The sequence below is a fragment of the Bos mutus genome, chromosome 22, assembly GCF_027580195.1.
Source record: "Bos mutus isolate GX-2022 chromosome 22, NWIPB_WYAK_1.1, whole genome shotgun sequence".
NCBI lineage: Eukaryota > Metazoa > Chordata > Mammalia > Artiodactyla > Bovidae > Bos > Bos mutus.
In genome coordinates, this window is record NC_091638.1 from 71,604,348 (window position 1) to 71,630,940 (window position 26,593).

The following is a 26,593-nucleotide window of genomic DNA, read 5'->3' on the forward strand; positions in this document are numbered from 1 at the left end:
TTCAAACCCACAAAGTGTGATTCCAAAACCCCAGCCAGGATAACGCAGAACCAAAAAGGTCCTGGCCCAGAGATGGTGCAGAGGAGCAGCAGCGTGGGCTGCAGCGGGCACGGTGGCAGGCCCCGCCCCACCATGGGCTGGCCCGGCATTGTGACCTCAGCCCTTCTGCACTCGCCATAGGCGGGGATCCAGGAGGGGCCGGGGTACTCACGAGCAGGACCGGGCCAGCTGGCAGAGGCCGCAGGCGGGTTTCCGCATCAGGTACATGGGCCAGCCATAGGCAGCCAGGGCAAAGAGCATGTAATAGCAGACCTCCTTATAGCGGAGCATCTCGTGCTGGAAGAGAAGAGGCAGAGGAGGGTCACTTCCTGCCCTTCCTGCCTGTAGCCTCGGCGCCCACGGGCTCCCCTCCATAGAGGCGATGGAGGTGGGAGCTGCCCTCCCCACAGGCTGCAGACCACGGCTACCCCCACCCTGCGTGGAGGAGGGAACGTGCCTCCAGATGATAATTCCATTTCCCTAATTATCTGCGTGCAACCAGGGCACGAAACCTCCCGAGACCTGTCCTGTTGCTCCAATCTCAGAATTAATGATTTGGGGACAGAAAAACACTCAGAGCACTGGATCGATTTCCTTGCCGGTTTCCCAAGAAGGGAAGAGAGGGGGAGGTGAGCGCCACAATCACCCACCTTGGCCATCAGTCCCCGGGAAGGGCAATTGAACCCCGAGAGGCCTGGACCCTCCCCTCTGGAGCAGGATGCCCAGGCCAGGAACAGCAGGGCCGGCCCTGGACATGCAGACACGCTGGGGGCCAGACCAATCATCCCCGCCCTGCTCCGCACTCAGGGAGACCCTGGCTTGACTCAAGGGCGTTTGGGGCAGTTGGGATCGTTCTGAGAAAGGCGCCGGTTTGAAAGCCGGTGTCTGAGGCCAGTGGCTTCTGTTATCAGCCAGTCTGCCCAGGGAGGCAGGCAGGAGGCACACGTGTCTCAAGGAAGCCGCTTCTCCCCAGTCCCGGGCGCCCCAGGCGCTGGGGGACTCCTGCACTTAGAGGGAATTAGTCACCTTGTAAAAGTTAAAGACGGTGATTAGTCATCTCGTGAAGTGAAATAAGCAGCACCTTAATCAGGGCCCAGAGGGGTGGAACCATCCCGGGGCCGCTTGGTCTGCTCTTCAGGAAGGCGCAGGAGGAGGAAATTAACCTCTGGCTCATGCCGGATGGCGGGGCGCTAGCACCTGGGGGCTCGGAGGCTCCACCCCCGCCCCGCTCCTCCGCAGGGGAGAGCGAGCCGGGCGGGCATCCCCGAGGGAGGCGGGGACGGGCACCCGGGGGGCCTGCTATGGATGGGCTGTTTGGAGAAGGGATGCAAACGCCCGCCCGATTTGCAGAGTGGGGTGGGGCCGGCGGGGGACCGCGGTGGTGGCGCGATGGAGAACCGGCGTTTCCAGGGGAGTCAGATGTGAAGGCCGAATCCTTTCTAACCAGCTGTCCTGACGGGCACCAGTGTTCACTCATCCCCTCCCCACCAGGGCTCTGGGTGGAAGGCAGGCCCAGCACCGCTTCTGCTGCAGGAATAGTCTCAGTGGGGTCAGGGACTCACTCAAGGTCACAGCCCCCGGTGGGGAGCCGCACATTAAATCTGTTTGCTCCCAGCGCAGGGTCTGCTCTCTGGCTGAAGTTCCAGCCCTGGGTGAGGGGCTCCCCTAGCCTACGACCAGCCCTTCCTTCACTGGGACACACAACGCCAGATTTTCTACTAAAGGCGCTTAAGAAGAGCTCCTGCTACTCAAAAAAAAACCTTGGAAACCAAGTGCTACGTCTTGCTGCCTTTTATAACAATAACAACCATGGCAAGAATAACAGCAGCTCAGCTCCTGGAAGTACTTGACAATCTCAGGAGGCCAGGGCCAAACATTCTGAGCTCAGTGGAGCCGATTCAAGGGGTTTGCCTGTAGAACCAAAGCAATGTGGAGGGGGCAGGTCAGAGTGTGTTTGGGAAGAAGGGGGCTGCTTGGAGAACTGAGGCGGGACCCAGAGCGGAGCAGGTGCAGCCAGCGCCTCAAGGGCCGCGGGCAGGTGGTCTGCTCGGGTAAGCCCAGCAGAGGGAGAGAGGGACCAGCGCGCGCTGGGGGTGGTCCTGACTCACCGAGTTCTTGAGGTCGAGGTACTTGGTGTTTCTGGTCACCGGCATGCCAGACAGGAAGGCCAGGATGTCGTTGTTGGCCTGGAAGACAGGCACGTGAGGGTGGCTGCCCCGGGCCCAGCCGCACGGCCGAGAAAGGGGTCCAGGCCCTGGCTCTGCACTCTGTCTGCCTCCCAAGGCCCTGAGAGCCCAAAGAGGTGTGTGGTTTCTAGCTCTTCCACGACCTGGCCCACTTTCCAAATCCGAGGTCTCCTCATATTTCCAGTTGTTTCCCTTCCACCCAAACCATCCATGCCAGGCGAGGGAGCCGGCCCAGGCCAGGAGAAAACATAATTTATATGAGATGCGCAGAGACCCCAGCTAGGACTGGCGAGTTGCAGGGGGGCGGGTGATGAGGCAAGCGCGGATGCCCAAGCACAGAGCTGGGTGGGTCATGGGGCCCCTGTGATTAGATGGTAGATGGGTGGAGACAGCCTCTGGGCCCTGCAGAGGGAAGCAGCTCTAGCAGGGGCCCTGGGTGGCTAGCTGAGGGTGAGCTGGGGAAGGGAGGGGAGTGTGGAACCTGGGGGCAGCAGGGACGGCCTCGGTGGAGGGCAGTGTGGGGACGTGACCCGCGCGTGGGCTCACCTCGTCCAGCACGGCATTGCGCTTGGCCCGCTGCCGCTGCCGGAGCAGCACCAGGCCGGCGATGATGTCCGACGGCACAATGTCCAGGTCTCGGAAAAACTCGGCAAAGAGGTAGGCGATTTCCGAGTAGGCATCCTACATGGTCCAGGGAGGCGGCGGGGGGCGGTGGCAGGGAGCAGGAGAGAGGACAGAGGCCGGGCGTGAATGCCCGGGGATGGGCGTCCGCAGGGACCCTTCTCCGGCCCTGCTCCCCCACCCCCCGTCCTGTCCTTGGCACTCCTTTGGCACTCAGGCACTGGCCTGACACCCCCGAGCCATTTCCTGCTCCAGGACTAGGAACCAAGGCCTGCAGGCTCGGCCTGTTTCTCCTTCCGCCCTTCTCTCCAGCAGAGGAGCCAAATGAGCTCCTGGCTGCTTTTTTCCCATGCTGTTTCTTCCCACCTCCCTCCAGCTGTGACCCTGAATGGCCCCGCTAAAGGCCCTTTGGAGCCCAGGATCTCAGGCCCCCTCCCATTTCTGCCCACAACTGGAGGCTCAGGGACCCCCACCATGTGTCTGGAGAAGGGGTGTGTGATGCAGGGCCCCTGGCCCCCAGCTGCCCTGCAAGCTCTGTCCTCAGGACACCCGTGCTTGGGGCCGGGGGTTGGGAGGAGGTCGTGCGGACAGAGGCAACCCTGCCAGCCCTGTGCAGAGTCCTCTCTGCCTCCCGACAAGTGGGAGCCTGGAACCTCTTCCCTAACCTGTCAGGAGAGGCTGTGGTGGGAACAGACTCATGGCAACCGGCTTTCTCCTGCTGGGTTTCGCCCCTGAGTATCTGGCACTTGTGAGAGAAGAAAAATCAAGGGCTGCAAACTCAAGCGCCTAATGCAAGGGCCGAATCTAGAAATACTGAACTCGACACAAACGCCCCCGATTTTTAAATCCTGGCATCCAGTGCAAATGTTTGAGCAACATAGTGTGAGCTGATCAAAACTCTGGGCGGGACCTGACCTGACCTGACCTGATCACCATCAGTGTCTGGTGGGACCCAGCTTCTGGGGAACCCCCTGCCTTTTCCCAGTCCAACACCAGCCCCTAATCTGCCTGCCAGGAGGGGTGGATGTGCCCTGGATGAGACCCCCCCAGAGAGCCCCGTGGGGGTGCTTCCCACCCACCAGGGAACCTCCGGGGGTGGGAGGGGCTTTCTTACACTTGATTACTCACTCTATGGCTCAGCAGGGGCTGCGGGTGGGTAGGAGCCACTGGAGGCTTTTCCGGTGGCTTCCATGGAGGGCACTGGCTGTCTGGCTCAGGCAGGAGTGGTCTCCTGACCTCACTGGCTCTGCCACTACCTAGCTGTGGGACGCTGAGCAAGTCACTCCACCTCTCTGGGCCTCAGTTGCCTGATCTGCAAAATGAGGGGTGGGGCTAGATGATCCCTAAGGACCCTGCCAGCACTGGAGGGGGTGGGGCTCCACGGAGGGCTCCCCAGGGCCCTGCCTCCCCTCCCCCACCCAGGGGCCACCCACTGCTGACCCACCTTCCTTCTGCAGCGCCCTAGTGGGTGCGGAGGGCTGACGGTGCCCGGCCAGGGCCGCACTGACCGCACGGCAGCTGATCTTACAGAAGGACTTGCAGCTGGTTGTGGTTTAGTCTGGCGACCCCATGGACTGTACCCCACCAGGCTCCCCTGTCCATGGGATTCTCCAGGCAAGAATACTGGAGTGGGTTGCCATACCCGCCTCAGGGGATCTTCCCAACCCAGGGATCGAACCCATGTCCCCTGCATTGGCAGGCAGATTCTTTACTGATGAGCCACCAGGGAAGCCCTTGCAGCTGCTGAGATGCTGCTTGCTTTTCTTTGTCTTCAGGTCACCCTGATACTTGAGTACCTCTTCTCCTAGACTCATCTCTAAGTTCCAAGGGGGTCAATAAAAGGTCTTCCCATTTTTCTGTCCCCTGACAAAGGAAGGGAAGGGCTGTTTCACATGCAGGAGGGAGTCGGGTGGTGAATGACAACAGGTCCTCTGAGGAGCAGGCTGTCACCTCCTGTCCTGCTCAAAGCCCGGCCCCGCCCCACCTGGCAGAGCCAAGGACCCGAGCCCCAGGGCGGCGACTTCCCAGTACTTACTGACTGGGAGTCCTTCGTCCGAGTGCAGCAGAGGAACACTTTGAGCCGGCGTGACCAGCTGGTGGCCTGACCCTCTTCTAAGCGGTGCCTGCAGTGGGGGAGAGTTGGTATGTGTGAGGTCAGAGGGCTGGACCAGAAGAGCTGGGCCCAGACATTACAGAAACAGGGCAGCCTGTTCTCAGGGCCCTGGCAAAGGGCTCCGCGGCAGGAGGGTCTGGGGGGACAACAGGCCTGGGCCGGATCAAAGCCACGGGGCCAGCGAGCTGTCAGCCTGCAGGGCTCTCCCTGAGGGGCTCCTGCTGGCCGAGGCCGGGGCCTGTGCTTCCAGCTTCTTTCACAAGGACACCAGCACACCCGGGGGCTTCGGAGCTGGGAGCCCGAACTGGGGGCTGCCCTGAAGCCCACGCCAAAGGCTCCAACCGAGGGCCCTGGGAGATGGCGGCAGAGTGCTGGGCCTCCCTGCCGATTTATTCCACATTGGGAGCAGACCTGCTGGCCAGACCTGTTCCCCTCTCAGAAAGAATTTCTCTCATCTCTGTACTTGGGGAAGCTTAAGGGGCTGAATGAGGTTCAGCATGCTGCAGCGCCTTAGATCCGTTATATTACAGGGGAGAGGGCCCTGCCCTTCATCTGCATGGCTGGCTCCTCTCCATTCCCCCACCTCCACCCCCAGCCCCAGTGGGTATGGCTGCTCTGATGGGGAGGCAGGACACCCAGGAGTCTGCACTCAAAGCAAGAGTGATTGATTGGCCAGTTATCCACAGAGACCCTTCCAATGCTGAGTGTCCAGAGGTCAGTGTGTGTTTTGAGCATAAAGATCACAGATCCAACATTAAAAATGTACATTTCCAGACTGAGCAAGAGGGGCTGGCTGGCTTTCGTGACATGCGCCCTCCCCGCCAGCCCTTTCAGAGCCTGGTGCTGGGTGGTCAGGAGGGGCAGGCTCTGAATGACCCTGGATGCCTGCAAGGCACTTAGCATCCATCAGCAGTGACAGGCCAGGCGGTCGCTGCCTCCGCCTCCTCTCTGCAGCTAACAGCCGCTTCCTGCTCCCAATCCTGGTGCCACAGCGCTACGGGCCACAAGGACAGGGGAAGCCACAGGGCCATCAGGGTGACAGGAGTGGGTTAGGAAACAGGGCGAGGGACTTGCTGTTTCTGGAACCTGCCAGCTCTAAGGGACTTGGGCAGCCTCATATCCTAAGCCAACGTCCCCCCTCTACTGGGGGCTGGATGAAGGGACAGCATGTCGGCTAAGCTGAGTACCCAGAGCATCGCGTTCTTTAACTCTTTCTAACCAAACTGGCTGTCAAACATTCAAAGACAATTTCCTCCCTTCCCTCTGGCAGATTAAGTCCTGTATACTCTACTGCAGTACACTTTATGCCCACCAGGGGGCAGATGGAGCCAATGACATGTTTGGCCTAATACATCTGTTGGGCTACAGAGACCAAGATACGGGGAGGGACATTCTGTCTGGACCGAAAGTTCATGGACCCGGCACACCTCTGCCCTGGGGCTCACTAAAGCGAAAGGAGGGCAGACACTCCAGCAGAGATCCAAGGTCAGGCTCCCAAGGAGCAGTGGTGAGAAGAACCCATCCCAAACCCTTCCAGATTTCGCCAGAAGGAGAAAGGGCCCAGGACTTGAGCAGCTCCCTAACTCCCAGAAACTAAAATAACCCAACGGTGTGGATCAGCGCGGCTTGTGCACAAAGCCAAACCTGGAAGCAGATGAAGGGTCAGCAGGCTTGAAAAACGTCCTTGTTAAGAAAAACTTTCTGTTGGTCCAAGAGCAGAGTGAGGGGGCCAGGGGGAAGAGCCGGAGAGGTGGTCACAGTAACCCAGTCATGGACTGGGCTGCCCTCTCCAGCCCATCCAAGAGCTGGAAAATCCGCAACAGGTGGGGGTCTAGGAACTTGAGGCCTTTTACAACCCGCACAGGGCCCAGAACCGCTAGAAGACTTACTAATTCAGATGACAGCCACCACCAACCACCTCCACCTTAAAGGCATTGGCTGCCCTGGGCCCCAAAGGCAATTATCCAGAGTAGGGGAGGGGAATTTCCTCGCCCCCCCCCTCCCCCGCCAGGGCCCCAGGAGCCCAGAAACCAGGTCAGGTGGGGGCACGTGCTCGGAATGAGCAAAATGGGACAGGCGGTGGTGGCCAGCTGCGCCACCGGGAGGAACAACGGGCTCTGGGGCCTTGGCTCCCAAACCTGGCATTTGGGGCTGGGAGGTGGCCAGTCCAGGCGTGGGTGTGGCTCTGGTTGCAGGGCCCAGCTGACGTGGAGGGCCCAGGGGGGCTGGACGGAGGGGCGTGGGAGGGTGGGGTGGGGGCCCAGGCAGCCCGCTCCTCTGGGTGAGGGCTCCCACCCCTGCTGCCCTGGGCTGGGGGTGGAGTGGCAGCTTCACTCCCCCACCAACCTGACTCGGGGCACGTGGCCTGCCCTCCCTGGGACTCGGACCGCTCAACTGTAGAATGGGTCTCACAGCCACACCAGAGTCGGCCAAAGGATGAAAAGGACTACTGGTGGAAGTGCAGGGCCTAACCCCGGACAGAAGCTCAATGAGCGGGAGCCACTGGGGCCTACCCTGGGAGCCCTTCTGCTCTTTTTCTTTCAATAAACAGGAACTCTGTGACCGTCCTGGACGCCCTGCCTCATTTTCTCTGCCTCCGTCCTTCTCCAAAACACTGTGAAAAACACTCCCCCCGGCAAGAAGCCTGCCTTGGTTAACCTCCTGCAGCCCCCTTAATCCTAGAGGCAGCCTCGCCTAGTGGTTAAGAGCCAGGGCTCTAAGGCCAGACTGACTGAGCTTGACCCAGCTCCACTGTTGACCAGCTGCGCTACCTCAGGCAAGTCACATAACCTCTCTGTGCCCCCGTTTCCTCCTCTGTATTATGGGGATGACACCAACAGCGACCTCAGGGAGTTACTGTAAGTTAATACGTGCACTTCTGGGCTCACTTGTCTGAGTGCTTCCTATTATTACTCCCGTGTTTTTAGTCCTGAAGATGATCTGAGCACGAAGCTCCCGTGAGCGCCAGTGTTCACCACTCTGATAAACATCCCGGCAGCTGCACGAGGCAGGAATGATCGCGTTCCCACTTTACAGACCAGGAAGCCTTGGGCCAGCACCTGGGGCTCACGCAGGTGGAGATGCAGTGAGGGAGGCCCGGGGCCGGCCTCTGCCTGCCCGGGGTCAGCGAGTCCCACCCCCGCCTGGCCACTGACCTCAGGTTGTAGGTCCGCAGGTTGCGCTGCCGCCTCTTGGTGGCCCTCAGCTTGACGAAGGTGCGGCCCGTGGGGTCGAAGACGCAGAGGACCGTGATGCACACACTCAGGATGACCACCCAGTTGCAGACGACCATCCCTGCGGAGGAGCGGTGGGAAGCCAAGGGGCATGGCACTGGGGACACCTCTCTGACCCTGAAGAAAGGGGCGCTGGGGCCTCCCTACCTCAAAATGCTTCTGGGGCCCTACAGTCAGACTCCAAAGGCCCCAGCCCCAGCCTCCGGCTACCTGGCCGTCCCTTGGCTGAGCTGTGACCACCCCCCCACCCCCCCGCCAGGCCCATCCTTGGCACAGAGCAGACGGCTATGTGGGTTTCCAGAGCCCTGGTCAGCTCTGTGCCTGCTGCTGCGTGCCCCCAGACCAGGGCCCCCCAAGGCGGGGACAGTGGACCTCAGGATGAAGGCTACAGCCTCGCCCAGCCAATCCATCAGCCAAGCTCACAGAAACTGTTTCCTCCTCAAGGTATCTAGCTTACTACCCTTTAACCTGGCCCCCCGACCCCTGATCTCAGGGTTAGAGTTAGGGCTGGCCATGTCCCTTCCACCTCAGGGTTGCATGAGTGCTCAGTCACTCAGTCACATTTGACTCTTTGAGACCCCATGGACTATAGCCAGGATCCTCTGTCCATGGGATTTCCCAGGCAAAAATAATGGAGTGGGCTGCCATTTCCTTCTCCAAGAGATCCTCCTGACCCAGGGATTGAACCCTTGTCTTCTGCAGTGGCAGGTGGATTCTTTTACCACTGAGCCATCGGGGAAGCCCCCAACCCAGGGTTAAGGATGCAGTGTCCCCTCCACCCCGGGACTGCCCTCTCTAACCTGGCCTGTCCCTGCCACCCCAGGCCTGACCAACATACCGAGCGTGACGTTCTTGGCAGTGAGGTCGTTGCAGGAGGTGTAGTACTGGGTGAGCCAGACGATGCCCACGATGGCATAGATGAACTCGATTACCAGGATGGCTGCAAGCAGAGCAGGGTCCCAGCTGAAGGACGGGGAGGCCCTGGAACCTGGGCCCGGCTCCTCAGCAGCAAACCACCCACCACCCCCCTCTCAGGCCTTGAGATGCAGAAGCCCAGGGAGTGTGGCCATCCCATCCCCTGCTCTGGTTTGCGTGCCCTCAGGCCCTGACACCTCTTTGAGAAGGTGACTGCAAAGGCAGATGATGAAGAGGCATTTCCCTGCTCTTTCAGGAATTAGAATTGTATCTGTGAACTTTGGAATCAGACGTGGGGCTTCCCTGGTGGCTCAATGGTAAAGAATCCGCCTGCAATGCAGGAGACCTAGGTTTGATCCCTGGGTTGGGAAGATCCCCTGAAGGAGGAAATGGCAACCCACTCCAGTATTCTTGCCTGGAGAATCCCATGGACAGAGGAGCCTGACAGACTACATTCCATGGGGTTGCAAAGAGTTGGACACGACTAAGCGACTAATACTGTATCTTAGGCAAGTTACCTAATCTCTGAGCCCCCATTTCCTCCACTGTAAAATGAGAGTGATGAGGTCCATGGTTCAGGGCTGTGAGAACTGGGGGACAGGGTGTTCATTTCATGGAAATAGCTGTTCCTGGGGAGGCAGCCTCTAGCACTTGAGGCAAAAAGAGGAAAGGGGCGAACCAGCTGCCCAAAGCACCCTGTCCAGGGCTGAGCCCAGGGCTGACATGGGGTTGGGTGTGGGGAGCAGGGAGGAGAACAGACGCCACCCCCCCACCCCAGGGACAGCACTGGAAGCCCCAGCTTCACAGGCAGCCCCATGTGGCAGCCAAGAGTCCAGGCTTTGGAGTCTGACAATCTGGGTTCAAATCTCTGACACCTGCATACTTGTTAGCTGTGTGACCTTAAGGGAGCTAATTAACCTCCCTGGGTCCCAGATTCTTCACCTGTAAAATGAGACCAACAAAGGGCTCCTCCCTGAGTTAACACAGGAAGAGGGCTAAGCTGAGGCCACAGGAGCACAAGAGTGTCCAGCAGGAGTGACCGGGGGAGGCAGCTGAACATGAGTCCAGGAGGAGGAGACAGGTGGGTCCTTAGGGAGCTGGTCTAGGCTCCTGAGGGGCCTCCCCAGGATGGGGAGGAGGGGCTGTTCGGGGAAGGATCACAAAGCAGCTGAAGAGACACACACAGCCTAGACAGAACAGGGGTTGGCAAGCTTTTTCCGTAAAGGGCCAGAGAATAAATATTTTAGACTTTGTGGGTCATACTCTCCATCACAACGATTCAGCTCTGCCATGGTTGTGCAGAAGCAGCCAGAGGCGGTAAGTACTAAATGAATGAGTGTGGCTGGGTTCCAATAAAACTTTATTTAAAAAAAACAGACAGTGGGCAGGATTTGGCCCTCAGGCTGCAGTCTGCCCACCCCTGGCCCAGAAGTGGGGGCAGGGAGTCTGACTGTTCGCTGCTGGCCCCCGGTGCTGGCCGAATGAATGTTGGGCACAGGAGGGGGGCGAGAGGGGGAGGGCCGGAGTAGCCCCCCGCCCACGGCGGGTGGCCCTTACCCAGGCGCACGTAGAGCACGTACTGCATGGATTCGCGGGGCTCTGTGTAGAGGATGCCGCCGCGCATGCTCAGCCAGATGATGGCCATCTCGGCGATCATGCAGCTCAGCAAAATGCCCAGGTAGCCGCGGCCGTGGTCCACCAGGTTCAGGGAGCAGGCCTCGTCCGGGTTGTAGACCAGGCCGAAGAGCACCACGGACAGGATCACAAACCTGGGGGAATGCGCACAGGAGAGGGCTAGGTGGCCCCGCCCAGCCTGGACTCCAGGGTGGAGGGCTTCACTGATCTGGGCAGGGGACCACCGTCCATCAGGCAGCGGGGCCCTCTGAGGACACAGGCGCCCAGGGACAAGGCAGTGGGACAAGGGAGCCCAAGCCTAGGTCAGCTCCTAGAGTGGCCAGGCAGGGTCTCTGGGCTCCACGCGGGTATTGCCCTAAAGGGGGTGGATGTTTCAGCACTGACTCCTGGGACAGGGTCAGGACAGAGGGTCAGAAGGCCTCCCCCAGGCCTGTGATGCCCCACCCCCACCCCGCCGGCCTGTGCATGGCCCGGAGACTCACCAGGTGGTATGCAGCAGGAAGAGGAAGATGGCTGGCAGGACGAGGTCATCGCTGCCCACAGACCAGCGCCGCCGGAACACCACGATCCCGGGCATGGCTGGCGGCTCTGCGGAGGCTCAGCGGGCCTGGCGCTCACCTCCTGAAACAGAGCAGAGGACCCCCAGGCTGCCCGGGCCACGGCCACATCCAGGGCCACCATGCTTATGGCCAGGTAGGCCCAGCAGCAGGGACAATCTCCAGTCCGACATCCCCAGAGCTTCAGTCCCATCCCTGGATAGGACCCACCTCCCACCATATCCATCCCCCTGGAGCCAGTATCAAAAACTGCAGTAGCTAGACACTGGCTTCAGTCTAACCCCTGAGGACTTGCCTGTCCCCAAGAGTGGCACAGACCCCTTGAGATCGGCTCAGCCTGGGGTTGCCCCAACAGGAACTGCTTAGCTCCACTAAAGACCTGGGCTTATTCCTATCCTCCTCCATGGGATCAGGGGACCCCTACCCACATATCCAGTGCCTGCAGTCCTTGGTGTGGGGTCGGGATTTCCCAGCCCAAGCCTGAGCCTGTCTCCCGGCATGAGCTGAGCCAGGGAGATGGAAGGCTGAAGGCGCTGGGGAAGGTGGGGGGTGAGCACAAGTGTGGGGCTGGCACACACGGAGGATGGGAGCACCCAGCACATAGTAGGTGCTCAGTAAATATCTGTTGGATGAGGTCTTCCGTTTTGGGCTTTGCTGGAATGCTGGGAGGACACTCTATGACCTGATTTTCTACCCATCAGACAGCGACGCCCCTTGGTAGGGAAGGACCTGGTTGAGACGGGGCAGGGTTGGGGGGAGGTGTCAGGAATGTGGCTGGGGTGCCCAGCTTCTCTGCTAGAAGGGCAGTGGGCAAGCCCTGGGGGTATCTCATCCTCCTGGCAGCCGCCCTCCACCCTTCACGCTCCCCCTGAGCCATGCAGTCTCTACTGCCCGGATCCCAACTCTCTGAAGTAGCTGAATTCAAATTAGCCGCAGGGAAGCTTGGGGAGAAGGGCCCAGGAGTCCGGTCCCCCCCTCCCAAGAGCCCCAGGAACCAGGGCAGTGGCGCGGGCCACTGGCTCCCCACAGGGGGCCGGTGGGGAGACACCGGGGAGGGACTCAGGGTAGCCCCACACTCAACTCAACAGAGAAACCCCAGCGACTGGAGGCTGGGCGCTGGTGGGCTGCTGCCCCCAGGCTGGCAGAGGCTTACATGGCACCTGGTCCCTGGTGGGCGGCAAGTCCTCCTCTCCCCGGTGAAGGCTCCAGGGAAGAAGAGCGTCCGTGGAGACCAGCATCACTCGGCAAGTGGCCAAGTCTCCCCGGCTGGTGGGCACGGCTCTCAGGGTGGGCCGGGGGGTGTGGGGCCAGGTGGCCGGCCCAGCACATCCGGCCCGGCCAGTCTCCGTCGCCCTTTCCCGGGTGCAGCCGCTTCATCCGGCCGCTGCCAGGCTGCTCCCAGCGAGGTGGCGGCCCGGCGGGCGGGCGGGCGGGCGTGCTAGCCTGCCGGGGTCGTGCCTACTCCTCCCCCCACCCTCAGGAAGTGACATCATCCCACTCTCTCCAAGGAGGAGTCGGAGCGCGGATTCTGGGAAGCGGGAGAAGGATGGAGAGCCCGGAGCTGCGTGGCGGGGCGTCCGGGGGCGGAGGGTCTGGGACCGCGGGAGGCCGGGGCTTCCAGTCCCCTGTCGGTGACGAGGGGCTGACCGCCTCTGGCTTCGGTTGGAAGGACCGGAGGGGCAGGGTGGGAGGGGCAGGGACGCCGTGGGCAGCGGCGGGCTGGGGAGGACGGAGCTGCCAACAGCTGGGATGGCAGCCGCCAGCCCCTCCCAGACGCCAGGTGGCCCCTGGAGGGTGAGGAGCCACGTAGGGCTGGGCTTGGGGGGTCCCTCACACACGTGGAACCACTGCGAGGTCCCAGCAGGTGCAGCAGCCGCTCTCAGCAGGCCAGACCCCGGCAGAGGAAGGGGAGGGCTGTCCCAGAGAGGCTGGCGGGCACGGGCTGCCCTGCCGGGAGCCCAGGACATCTCGCTTTCAGGGGTACACCCAGTGAACCCTTCCCAACTGCCTCCTCTCCCACCCCTTCACCTCTTAGAGTCTAGAATGGCTAAAACTCCCTCAACTCACACGTTATCACCTAATAACCTCACACGCGGCCCCACCTTCCCAGCTCTCAGGTAGAAGGGGGCGGGGTGGGGAGCCTGGCACCCCTGCAGAGGGGGCTGAAGATCTGTCAAGACCCCTGTAGTGATACGACCAGTGGCAGCCTCTGCCCCCCAAGCTTGACGAGGGGGGGCGCCCAGCTGATGGCCGTGGTCAGTGCCAGTCCCACCTAGGTCACATGGCAGGGCGGCTGCGGGCTGACTGCGCTGGGGTGCCCGGTAACAGGTCTGGGGGCCACACCCCGCAACCCCCCGGGCGAGCTCGCCACTGCAGAATCCCAGGTCCAGCACCGCCTGGCTCCCAACCCCGGCTCCATCACCCACTCACGGTATGACTTACTAGTTGTGCCTCAGTTTCCCCATCTGTAAAATGTCGATGGTCCCCACCTGCTAAGGACCTGCGGACCATACAAGAGGCCTTGGCAGCGCTGAACGAAGCCAGCGGCGGTCTTAGCAAGACAGCGTGTGAACCGGGTGGACGAGCTGTGCCTCCCCTGCCTGGGCTAGCGGATTCTCCAGCTGGTCACCACCAGGTCATGGTGGGGGGGTGTTGATGACAGGGCCTGTGCTGCTGCTGGGGGGGTGGTGGTAAGGATGGGCCCCGCTACTCCATGCGGATTCATAAATCTCAGGACTGCTATTTTTAAGGGCCTGAAAGACGCCCTTTCTCTCGAGACCCCAGCCCTTCACAATGGGGGCCTGTTCCCCTGCTAGGGATGTGATTTCATCTGGAGGAAATGTCTCAGGATGGGGGAGGGCAGAGGCTACTTCCTGGTCTGAGGAGGCCGCAAAGCATCTCCTCTGGCTCTCCTCCCCCAGGGCACAGGGGCCTCAATGGGGCAGGGGGCATCCAGACCAGCGGCACTTCCAGGGGAGGGGAGGTGCCCCCTTCAGCGGCGGCAGAACAGAAGCATTGCTGGGTGCCTCCCATGCCCCTGGCTGGACACCGCCCCCACCGCCCAGGCAGGTGTGAATGCCCAGGATGCTCCCCACACGTGGGTGGAATGACCTGAGTGGTGCTCCGAGGCCCCTTCTTCCTCCACTCACAAAGCCCAGTTTCCTTGATGGGGATTCAGGCCTTTGATTTAAGTACGAACCATCCTCGGAGTTCCTCTTTCTAAAAATGCAAAACTGTTTTTCTAAAATGCACAGGCTGATCCCTACTTTAAATACCGTCCATGGCTCCAGGGGTCTGCAGGATAAAGTCCAAGCCTATCAGGCAGCACCTAAGGGCCACAGCAGCTGGCAGGCAGGCTGTGCAGCCTTGGGCAGGGGCCTTGCCCTCTCTGAGTCCTGAAGCAGGAAGTCACTCCCCAACCCCTAGGGATCCAAGGCACAGACAGGCACAGGGCCGCCTTCTGGCTGGGGAGGCACTCCAGTGCCCCCTCACACTCTCTCACCCTCCTTTCCCAACCCCCAAACTTGCTGCTCCCTTAAAAACACCTCATTGGAATCTGTGCTTTGTTTATCCTAGTTCCTCTGGCAGGCAAAATCCTACTCATCTTTGTAAGCCAACGGAAAGCAGCCCTCTTTGAAACCCTCCCTGACAGCACCCCCCACCCCTTCTCATGCAGAACAGGCTGCGCTCCCTTATGGGAACCCCTCATCTCAATACCCTGGGTACACTGGCTTACACTTGCTGATTCTTTGTTGCCCATCCCAGTCCTGCTCAATGGAGAGTCCCGGAGGGTGGGGATGGGGGTGGGCCAGGCAGCGCTGCTCTCCTTCACATCACACCCCTGCTTCTTTTGCCCCTGGAGTATAAACACAGCCCCTCTCCCCCTGGGCAGCCCCAGCCCCTCCAAACCACTGCTCCATCCTCCTGAAGCAGCTGCCATAAGGGTAGGAGACATGACTCCTGCCCCTCTTAGCTCAAATCCTTCACTTTGGAGGAAAGGTCCCTCCCCAGCGCCCCCACCCCGATCGCTCTCAGAGGACCACCCTCTCCTCTGGCTGTCTTAACTATTCTAGGGCTTCAGTTTCTCCAGCTGCAAAAGGGGGACAACCCCGGTCCCCCAGAGGGCTGCGGCGAGAGCGGGCTGGGACAAGGTCACAGAGGTCTGCACGGGTCCTGGCAGAGCCCAGGCTCCACTCACAGGTGGGTGGGGAATCGTATCAACAGGGCTTCTGGGGGCTTCCTGGCAGGGTGACCTGTGATAGGTGCCAGGGTCTGGGCAGGTGTTGCTGGATGCCTCTGATTGGCTCCAGCTGATCAGAAAGGGCTGGACTGAGCTGACATGAATCCTAACAGGGTCCCCTGCCCTGCCATGGGCTTTGGGGGGCTGCTATTTAGAGCACCCGAGCTGGGCCTCATCCCCTGACCCAAAGGTCCCCTTGGGCTGGGCCCTGGGAGCAGGCTTCAGGGAGAAGTGCCCCTCAGCAGTGGGTCCCAGCTGATGGGGTGCTGAGAGCTCCCAGGGGAAGGATGAAGGCAAGGAGAATTCCAGCTCGAGCTGGTGGGAGGTGAGACATCACCTCGATAGCCTGCAGCGGGGCCAGGGCACCAGAGTCAGGCTCAACCACAGGGGACAGAATGATGTGCTGTGGGAGGCCCGTCCAGCAGCCTCTAGGTCAGCCCATGAGATTTCCTGCCTGGCAGAGGTGGCCTTGAGCATCTGGGCCCAAGGATGGGCTGGAAGTTGAGCCTGAAGGAAGGGATGACAGCCAGGTCCAGGCCACTAGGATACATCTGATATCAACTGAGCACCTTCCACGTTTTGAGTCCCAGATGAATAGCCTGCCATCCTCACAGCAGCGATGCAGGGTGACAGCCTCGCTCTCACTGCACATGGGTCTGGGTCCTGGCTCTGCACGTCATGGCTGTGTGACGGTGGACAAGTTACTTAACCTCTCTGTGCCATGATTCCTTACTTCTAAAATGGGGCTAAGAACAGCAACTACCCGTTAAATGAGTCACATACACTTAAGCCAGCACCTGTCACAGATGCTCAGCGAATGTGGCTCTTCTGCTAATATTTTCATTGAAAATGAGGAGGCTGAGGCTCAGAGACCCTGCCCCATACCTTCTGAGGAGCAGGAGGCTGGGCAGGCAAGAGACTTGGGTCCTTCCTCCTGCCATCCAAAGCCCACACCCACTGCAGGAATGTCAGGCTTAGAAGAGATCCTGGAAACAGTCCTGGGGCCCCCATTTATGGGTGAGGAAGCAAGTTCAGGAAGGCACCAGAGGCTCCCAGCTTTCCCATTATGTCCCTCCCAGCAGGAGCTGGACATGCAGCCAGAGTCTCCGAGCCAGCCCGGCCCTTCCCTGCCTCACAGCACACGCCTTCTCCAACTCCTGAGAGCCGCTCCCATTAGTAGAGTGTTGCCCCAGGGAGCCTGGGCTGAGATCCTCTCTCACATTCTGGATACAGAACCCTCTCGGAAGCAGCAAAATCCACATGAGCTCCCTTGCTGGAGATCAACCCGCAAGAAGGCATCAATCACTTGAGCAGTTTCAAGCAGACTCATCGGTGGCTAGCTCTCCACTGCCCGGCGGGTGGGGTCCCCGCGGCTCTGCAGCTCAGCTGGCAAAGGAGAGGAGGAGAACTTAGCCCCGAGCCCACCTTCCCTGGGTCCTGAACAGCCTGCTGGTTGAGGCTGGTGACCGGGCCAGGTCCAGCTACATTACAGAGCTGCCAGTCCCAGACCAAGGGCAACATCCCCAGGACAGAAAGTCACCACGCCTCCAGACCTCAGTTACCTCTTCTGAAGAATGAGGAGCCTGGACTAAGGGGAGGCTGATGTTTTTGTATTTGTTAACATTTATTTGCATCCAAGGCTGCATGTGCCTATATAGGAATCCCCAAACAATGAAAAGGTGGAATATAAATTTAAAAACAAACTTGAGAACAAAAACTAAGTAAATTAAAATAGAAGACTGGGGAATCATCGTACATGTACAAGACATAAAGCCCATCATAGGAGCTGCATGTAAAACTAGCATTAGCCTCCATGCTACCTGGTAGCCAAAGTGAAAAGGAAAATTGGGTAGTCTGTGTGCACTCTTTAGGGCTTCCCAGGTGGCACGGTGGTAAAGAATCCACCTGCCAATGCAGCTGATGCAGAAGACATGGGTTTGATCCCTGGGTCGGGAAGATCCCCTGGAGAAGGGCATGGCAACCGGCTCTAGTACTCTTTCCTGGAAAATTTCACGGACAGAGGAGCCTGGTGGGCTACAGTCCATGGGGTCACGAAGAGTTGGACACGACTGAGCACGCACATGCATGCAAGGCCTCTTTCAGCACTCTGTGAGGTGTTGTATTCCTCGGGGCTCTGAGGGGAGGGCCCAGGACTCCCATTCCCATAATGAATGGGATGCCCCCACGCGACAGGGCTTAGAGAAGATGCTCCCAAAACGGTGAAAGGGACCTGCTGCCTCCTAGGCCCTCTGGGTCTGTCTGTGTTGGCTGCTGGAGCTTGACTAGTCTTGAAGGGCGGTCATCTGACTTGGAGGACTGACCTAAGGGAGGTTGGGCCCCCGGGCAGCCTGCAGGGCGAGTGCTGGCCCCCAGAGGCTCAGTCCCAGCTGGGGCAGGCTCACCAGGGGCCGCCCTCTGGCCTATGTGGGCTGGCAGACGCCTCCTGCCCTCTTTATCTCTGTCCAGAGCACGGGCTCCAGGGGTGGTGGAATCCTGGCACGGCCACTACTGCTCAGCTGTGTGGCTTGTTGGGGAGCTCGTTAACCTCCCTGCTGGCTTGTGAGACTTAAACGGGGAGCACCCGCAGAGGGAGGGGCGCGGCACGCAGTAACCAATCATCTCCCGAGGTTGCGGGGCGGTTCCGGGTGATGCAGGAGAGCTCCGCCCAGCGCGAGTTGGGGACTCAGCCCTTCTGCGCCCTCCAGCATTTGTCAGTTGCCTATCGAGTCTTGGGCCTCCTCTAAGCCCTCTGTGCACATAACTCACTCAGTCCTCATTGGAGGCACTGCTATTACCGTATTTTACAGATGAAGTGATTTGCCCCGGGTCACATAGCCTAGTTCCACAGCCCATGTCTTAATCGCCACTTCAGAGGAGCAGGATCCAATTAAATGTGTTTCTGAACCCTGGGAGCGGGCTACTCATGTTCCCCCACCTGGTGGAGGGAGGCGCCAGGGTCTTGGGGACCACAACCCACTCTTTGGGTCCTCCTCTGGCTCCAGACTCCTGGTCCCACCACTAGGGAGAGACTGTGAGCATCCACCCCATTCCCAGATGAGGAGAACTGAGGCCGAGGAGAGGCTGTGGAACAGGCTGCCTGCAGGTGCGTGGGCTGCGGCCCAGAGCTAGAAACTTTATGTGTCCCCTTACTCCAGCCTCATCAGGATGCAGGGCTGGGATTTCAAAGCAGCCTCCTGGAGTTACTTCAAAGAAAACAATGTCTCTGCCCCTCGGTCTGATTCCTGCTTGCCCTTGGAGTCCCTCTGCCTCCCAGGTGTGAGGGTCCCGCAGAAGCTGGGCTCCAAGAGGCGAGGGGCGGGGGAGGGCAGCGAGGGAGGCAACAGAGAGTGAACACGCCTGAGCCGGGGGCCGCGGGGGCCGCCCGCCTGGGCCCGGGTGTGCGCAACCGGAGTCCGGGGCCTGAAAGCTGTTGCTTTTCACACGTCAGCTGTGCCGGAGCAGAAGGCAGAGGCGAGCCTGCCCAGGGCTGGGGACGGATTTCGGCAAGAAATGGGTCCTCACACGCCCAAGCCCTGGGACGAAACAGGTGCCTGGTGAGGCCCGCGTTGGGGCAGTGGCGGGGACGCTGCTCTCTCTACTCCCACCCGACGCCGCACCGCCCCCAACCAGGGTCTCAGGCTCATGAGCACCTTTCCTGCACCGCCACCCCCCACAACCAGGGCAGCCTTGAAGGACCCGGGGAGGTGCCTCCTACTCCCCTCACTAGGAGCCTGTGGGTAGGTAGGACTGTTTTCATGTCACAGATGGGGAAACTGAGGTTCCGAGGGGCCTACTGAGCGAGGGGCCAAGTCAGGCTTTGAAGCCGGACCTCCCTGCGGTGTCCTCTCCACACACACGAGCATCCATGTGTTACTCATTCAGTCGTGTCTGACTTTGCAACCCCATGGACTGTAGCCCACCAGGCTCCTCTGTCCGTGGAATTTTCCAGGCAAGGATACCGGAGTGGGTTGCCATTTCCTTCTCTAGGGGATCTTCCTGGCCTAGGGATGGAACCTGGGTCTCCTGCATTGCAGGCAGATTCTTTACCATCTGAGCCACCAGGGAAGCCCAGAAGCATCCATGGTGCCTCACAAACCAGCACTCTGGGGCTTGGGCACAGAGTTCAGGGAAGAGGATGAAAAGAAGCAGCCCCACTTACTGGGGGCCACACCCACAGTCATGCTGGGCTGGGCCTGGAGATGGCGCCAGCCATTATTCTACCACCAGTTATTAAAAAAAATTCTTACATAGCGTTTCCTACATGCCAGGTACAGTAGTGAGCAGTTCATAGGTATCGCCTACTTTAATTTCATCTTTATAGCAACCCTGTGCGGAGAAGGTGATGGCACCCCACTCCAGTACTCTTGCCTGGAAAATCCCATGGACGGAGGAGCTTGGTAGGCTGCAGTCCATGGGGTCGTGAAGAGTCGGACAGGACTGAGCGACTTCCCTTTCACTTTTCACTTTTATGCATTGGAGAAGGAAATGGCAACCCACTCCAGGGTTCTTGCCTGGAGAATCCCAGGGACAGGGGAGCTTGGTGGGCTGCTGTCTATGGGGATGCACAGAGTTGGACACGACTGAAGTGACTTAGCAGCAGCAGCAGCAGCAACCCTATGAGCTACGTGTTATTGTCAACCCCATTTTACAGATGAAGAAACGGGCCCAGAGAAGTTAGGTCCCTTGCCCAAGGTCACTCAGCTAGTGAGAGCCGGGCCGCGAGCTTCCAGTCTGTGCCCTTGGCCCCTCCCAATGAGCCCTCATCAGGGCTCCGTTTAGCACAGAGGCTCCAGCTTCTCATTCTCACGCTAATTATTTTCCACTCGTCTACAACAAGCAGAATTTGCCATCTGCCACAGGCCCTGTCACTGACACCAGCCAACTCCCTGGGAATCAATTGAGGCCTTTCGTTTCCTGCTAGTTGTTCTGGGAGGGAAGCTGGCTGCTGGGGGATGAGTTGGGGGGGCCGCTGCCCCGAGAGGCAGCAGGATGTGCCCCCCTTCACCCCTCCACCCTTCCTTACCCCGGGCATGGCAGTCAGGCCGGGCCCTCCTTCCACCCTGCAGTCTTCCCTGGTCCTCTCCTCCAGCTTTGTCCCGGGCCAGAATGGACTTGTTTTGGAGAGCAGAAGAGATTCCCCTCTGGCCAGTCCAGGTTTTGTTTCTGAATTCTTCCCTGGAGACGGTTTCTGTTCTTGAAACTAGGAATGGCCTTTGTCCCACACTCATTCTGGGCCCCAGGGCTGAGGTGCCCTGGGGTGGCCCAGAGAGGCTGGGCTCTGGTCTGCCAGCCCCTGGCCAGTTCCTCCCGCCTGTCTGTGCATGCAGGCAGGCGCCCATCCCAGGTTTGCTTCTATTTAGGCAGAGTCTTTCCTTCGCTGCCCCTGTGGTAGTCCCACGTCCCCCTTCCCCTGGGACCCGCAGTCTCAAATGCAAACACCTGGAGGGTAAGGGCTCCTCCAAGGAGCCCACCGCTGGCTTCCCTCCAGCCCTGAGGTGGGACAGCCCTGAGTTTGCATCTTGGTTCTGTCACTTCTAGGCTTCTGTGACCTTCATTTCTCTGAGCCCCTGTTTTTTCATCTGCAGGAGAGGACAACGAAGGACTCCCCGCTTCACCGGGAGTCGTGAGGAGTACATGAAATAACTCATCGAAAGCACTCAGGGCCTGGCAAGTGTTTGTTGCCACCATCATTATTTATCCATCATCTTCTCCTGAGAGTGCTTAGACCTCATCCTCATGGCCCAAGTCCCTCACCGCCCAAGCTGTGGCAGGGCCACTGATCTCTGTGGGCGAGTCAGGCTTCTGGAACAGAGAGGCCCTGCTCCCCACCCCTGGGCACCAGGCTGACCCATGCCTGCCCTCACCCGTGCCAGCCTACAGGATGCCCTGACCTACCTTCTCGGGCAGGGATGGCAGGAGTCCCACCTGCCCTGGCTGAGGCCTCACCAGCCCTGCCTCCTTAACCCCAGATGAGCCACGGAGATGAGAATCACCATCCCACGGATCAGCTCGGATGGGGGAGCTCTGGCCCAAGGCCACTCCGTGCTCCTGCAGACGCCCCGTCATATGTCTGTCTCAGAGGTTCAGTGGGTCCCCTGTAGGCCCCTTCCCAGCCCAGACTCTGGATGCCCCGAGGGGCAGAGGCCCACCGCTCATGCCAATGTGCCCACTCCAGCGTCCTGCTAGCAGTGCCCTCTGTGGACCCCCTGGCCCCTCCCCTCCCCCAGGGCCTCTGCTCTCTGGCGAGCACCAGTCACTGGGAACCCCACTAGGCAGTTCATCTGCAGCACTCTGGCCGGGCTTCCCAGAGCTTCTGAGAAGAGACTCCCTGTTTCAGGTGCTGGCGACACCTCCGAGAGGATTTCACACCCTCCTCTACATGAGGAGCTGAGGAGCCCCCTAGCAAGGTCGTTAATGAGTCTGCTAAGTGGGCACACCTCGCCTGACACCTTCCTGCCGGGAACCCCGCCCTCACGCCCCGCATACCCTGTGCCACCACGGTCCTATTGCGCCTGCCTCTGCAGCCTGTACTGGGGGGCTCCCGACTCCAGGGGTGGGGGCTGCATGGGCTATAGAGGATCCGCAGAGGGGGGCCACCTCCCCAGGCAGCACGGCCATCTAGGGCACAGCCCTGCGCTCGGCTATCAAGTTTCACGTCAACCATTCCCTGGGCATCACAGAAGCGGGCAGGGATCGAGTGACTGAGTAACACAAGCTCTCTCCCAGGGGACGAGGTCTGCAGAGTCCCCCTGTACCACAGGAGCATCGCTGGAGGTGGCAGGTGCTGCTTTCATGGGCCCCGGGGCCTCGGCCCAGGCCCAGCCCCTCTGCCCTCCTCTCCTGTGCCCAGCGAGTGGATGGCAGCGCTCTCTGAAGTGGGTTTCTCAGGCACCCCCAGATGAGGGGAGGGGGTCACGGCAGGCTGGGGCTTGCACGCTATGCTGGTCAGAGTGGCTCTTAGCTTTTTTACCCACTGGGGCTCCTTATGACATTGTGTTTAAGCTAAATGGTCTCAGGGCTTAAAAACGTTTGAGAACCCCCTCGAAACACCCTGACCTCTCAGGTAGGTCCACTCTGGCCTTGGCTTTTAGAGTTCTACTTGATGTTTGGGTGCAGGAGAGAGCCTGGGGCCTCCACCCAGGGGTCTAGGCTAATTCAACCATCACTCGTGTCTGTCTGGCCTGTGCCACAAGGCACCGAAGGAAACAGTGACCCACCCAGGTGCTTGGAGACTCCCCCCGGCCCCCTCACACCTCCTTGGGCACGGCAAAGCCAGGCCCAAGCACGTGATCCCAGGTCTCCAGGGAGGGCTGGGGGCTCTGAAGGCCACTGGGTGGAGAACAGCATAGACCTGCCTCGTGTTCCAGTGTCTGTCCACTCAGGCGTGCACTGAGCCATGACCTTCAACATCAGGACAAATCAACCACTGCTTTCTCCTCCTCAGTAAAGCGGGGCTGGTGATGACAGTGCCTCCCCCGTGGGAGATGACAAAGTGGGTTCAAAGTTGTGAAGTGCTGAGAGCTGGGTCCTGCATACGGGGGATGCTGGGTAGCATTGGCTACACACACACACATCTGTTTACAGTTTTAACTAAATCAACCCCCTCCTCACAAGTGCATTAAGACTCCTAAATTCCCCTTGTTGTTACTGTTTAGTTGCTAAGTTGTGTCTGACTCTTTGAGACCCAGTGGACTATAGCCTGCCAGGCTCCTCTGTAGATGGGACTTTCCAGGCAAGAATACTGGAGTGGGTTGCCATTTCCTTCTCCTGGATCTTTCCCACCCAGGGAGCAAACACACATCTCCTGCATTGCAGGCAGATTCTTTACCACTGAGCCACCAAGGAAGCCCCTAAATTCCTCTCAAATAAGATGACAATGCCCAACCATTAGCTACCGAGCTGTGCACCAACCAGCCCCTCCAGCCCTGCTGTTGGGCAAGCCCGTTCCCTGCACCCATGCCCCTCTTCTGCTCATCAGTGGAGTGCCCCCTGCCTGGTGCTTCCTTCTCTCCGGACACCCGCTCACTTCAGGGGGTCCTCCCTGGCGAAGCCCGGGGCCCATACAGTCGGCCTTAAGCCTCAGTCCTGGTTGGTCAGCCCACAGCTCATCAGTGAAGTTGCAGCTCACCATCCTGTGGGCTCCGGGTCCTCCTGCCTCACCTTGTCTGTTACACTGGAGGCCCCCAAAAAGGTAATCCTGGCCTCCCCCTTCTTCTCCCCCCAGGCTAGGGGATGGGCCCAGTGGCTCAGGGCAACATAGACTGGAAATGGTAGGGGGGGGGCACTGGCCTCCACAATGGGGGTGACTCCATCAGGCCCCAAATAGAGGTCAGCCTTCTGCCTCCTCAGGCCTGGGCGGGACCCAAGGGCCAGCTCTGTATCTGGGCATGTGAGGCCTGGGAGAGAGCAGGGCCCGACCTGGGCTCCAGAGTAGGGTGTCACTTTTCCCCCCAGAGGACTCACTCTCAGGGCCTGGGGCCCCAGGCTCATCACACTGTCACTCCTGGGGCTTCGGCTTCCAGGCCTGCTCCCTGGGGTGGAAGGAGGAACAGCCCTGGTGACCGCAGACAGCACCGCTGCCCGCCCTTCCCGTCCCCAGTGGCACTCTATGGCCGTTTCGCAAGGTCATGGCAGGGAAGTGACAGGCATTGGCAGGGTCTCCGCCCCGTCAACCTGGGGCAGGCACCCGTGGCCCCATTAACTGCCCACCACCAGCAGGGACACACCTGGCAGCCCCAGGGAGGTTGGCAAAGCTGCCGGTGACTCCAGGGCCCAGACCTTTCAACCAGAGCTGATGGCACCACGGAGACAGGCTGGCAGGGCTGGGCGCTGAGTGCTATAACGGGATGCCCACCTGGGGCCCAGGAGACAGACCTGGGCCAGACCGACTGGGGCAGAGGCTCCTGCTAGGCCGAGAGTGGCACCGTGTCCTGCCGGGGCTCGGGGAGGAGGGTGACTAGGCCTGTTTCCTCAGCAGGCCCAGCCCTTCGCCGCTCGCCCAGGAAGCCTCTGGAGTCGGGGGTGGCGGTGGGGGAGTCGGCGAGAGCTAGGGGACCGGAGGAGGTGGCCTGCGTCACGGCGCCTGCTGACTGCCCCACCCTCAGTGGCCGCTGGCTGCTATAAATATGGCTCCTGCCTCCGATGGTGCAGGAGGTGACCTAGAATTGTGGGCTCTGGGGCCTCCTGGGTGCCCCTCCCCGCCAGCATCAGATGCGGCAGCCTGACCAGAATGTCCTTGCAGCCTGAGAGCCCACCCCCACAGTGAGCACAGCCCCGACCGGTGCTGGGGAGACCCCAGCAGTGAGGGGGACGAGGGCTGCGGCTTCCCACCCCCAGTCTCCCACCACCATCCTTTCTACCACTTGACAGCAAGCGCCAGGGATGCCAGGTCCCCCAAGATTGAAGGCCTGCCCAGTCTGCAGAGGAGACAGGTGGGAGGCCCGAGACCACCCACTGCAGCCTCAACCCTAAAGCCGAAGGGCAAAGGCCCCAAGGCCATTTGTTCTGGGCCCCCCACCTCTCCCTCAGTCCACGGTTCCTCGGCAACGCCACCTAGCTTGCAAACCTGCCGCGGCCCGGAAACCACCCTGGACAGACTCGACTGTGACTGTCCTCCGTCCAGTCGGTGGCAGGCATCTGAATGAGCCCGTCCCGCTCGAGGGACCCCAGGCGGGCCCAGGCCCCAAACCCCAGGGCTGGGAGCAGAGGACAAAGCGTGGCCCGAGGCCTGGCTGTTTCGAGGACCCCCAAACCCCACGTGTCACCAGTTTGGTTCCAGACTCCCTGGCTCAGGGCAGCCCTGGGACCTGAGAGGAAGCCAGAATCAGCCCCAGGGGTGGGGCCCCAGGGTGTGAACACAGGTGAAACCTCAAAATTAATTTCCCGCACACAGCCATCCTCCACCCTCCAACACAAAGAGAGCCACTACGTGCCAAGGGGCCACAGCAGTAAGTAAAGGCCCAGGTGGGGCCAGCCCTCAAAGATCCGACAGGCCAGAAAGGAAAGACAGGCTGGAAGCTAATCTTCACATACGATTGTGAAAAATTCTACGACTTGTGCTCAGAAGAGGGGTCCTCACTGGAGCCCCAGCAAAGATCTGAGGGGCAGCTGCCTTAAGAATTGGGAGCAGGAGCCGAGATCTGAAGGATAAGGCAGAGTAACGTGGCCACATGGAGAGGGCAGCAGGTCCATGTGCAGGCAGGCGGTGGAGGGGATGGAGCCTGGAGCATGGAGTGAAGACCAGAACCAACCAGACGGGAGCAGAGGGGAGGGACGTGCTGGAGAGGCTCCTGGGGTCTTGTGAGCCAGCTTCATCCTGGAGCTGGGTAGGAAGCTCCGGGCCAAGGCAGGCGTGATGGGGGAGAGGGGTGGGGGACCAGAGATGCAGCAGATGGTGGTGACCGACAGGCTGGGTGCTGCCAAGGACGCCCTGGCCCGATGATGGTGCCCCCGGACAGGCCGAGGGGCCGACACTGCATCAGCCCTCAGAGCCTTGAGCCACCACCCGGGGCTGCCTGCCTGGAGCACTTCCTGCCCAGTCTCTTCCTGCAGGCAGGGGAGGATGGACCACGCCTGGCTCCACCTGCTCCCGGGGGAACCCACTCCCCAGTCTCAGCTCTTCTGCCCAGTCCTGCCCTCAGGGGGTGCGGCAGGCCAGGGTGTTTGTCCAGCAGGCACCCACTCAGAGGTGGTCCCTGGGCTCCACTCCCACAGCCGAGGGACCCCCATAATGAGCCTGAGGCTAAAGGCGTTCCTCCTTCCGTGCTCATCTCCTAACTCTTCTGGCCACTGGCTCTGACCACAAATGCCACCACGCGGGGGACGGGGTGTGTGCTGCACTAAAGCAGGGAAACACGCTTGGAGAGAGGATGTCTCTGCCAGTCACCCAGCCTCCCCCCGCCCCCACACCCCATTTCCAGTCTCTGTGCAGAGCTCATCACACGTGGAAAACACTCTCCTTCCTCTGCCGGCCGCCCTGCCCTCACCTCCACGCTGCCCTTGCTCACCACGCCCCAGGCACGTGGGCTTTCTCTCTGTCCCTCAGACAGCCGGGC

General features: G+C 60.4%; 1 protein-coding gene across 3 annotated transcripts in view; it reads right to left on the reverse strand.

The window, feature by feature from the left end:
* DAGLA (diacylglycerol lipase alpha) overlaps positions 1–26,593 on the reverse strand; it is a 66,459-nt gene that overhangs the window by 17,458 nt on the left and 22,408 nt on the right. For 2 of the 3 annotated variants that reach the window (XM_070360478.1, XM_070360480.1), the window contains exons 2-9: positions 11,225–11,363; positions 10,665–10,876; positions 9,031–9,132; positions 8,115–8,253; positions 4,882–4,969; positions 2,772–2,906; positions 2,148–2,225; positions 212–336 (exon numbers count right to left, since the gene is read on the reverse strand). In XM_070360478.1, coding sequence (XP_070216579.1) covers positions 212–336; positions 2,148–2,225; positions 2,772–2,906; positions 4,882–4,969; positions 8,115–8,253; positions 9,031–9,132; positions 10,665–10,876; positions 11,225–11,319 — 974 coding nt within the window. In that variant the 5' untranslated portion in view covers positions 11,320–11,363. Of the gene's footprint in view, positions 1–211; positions 337–2,147; positions 2,226–2,771; positions 2,907–4,881; positions 4,970–8,114; positions 8,254–9,030; positions 9,133–10,664; positions 10,877–11,224; positions 11,364–12,452; positions 24,884–26,593 lie in introns of those variants that run through there. The other variant, XM_070360479.1, reaches the window with a different exon arrangement.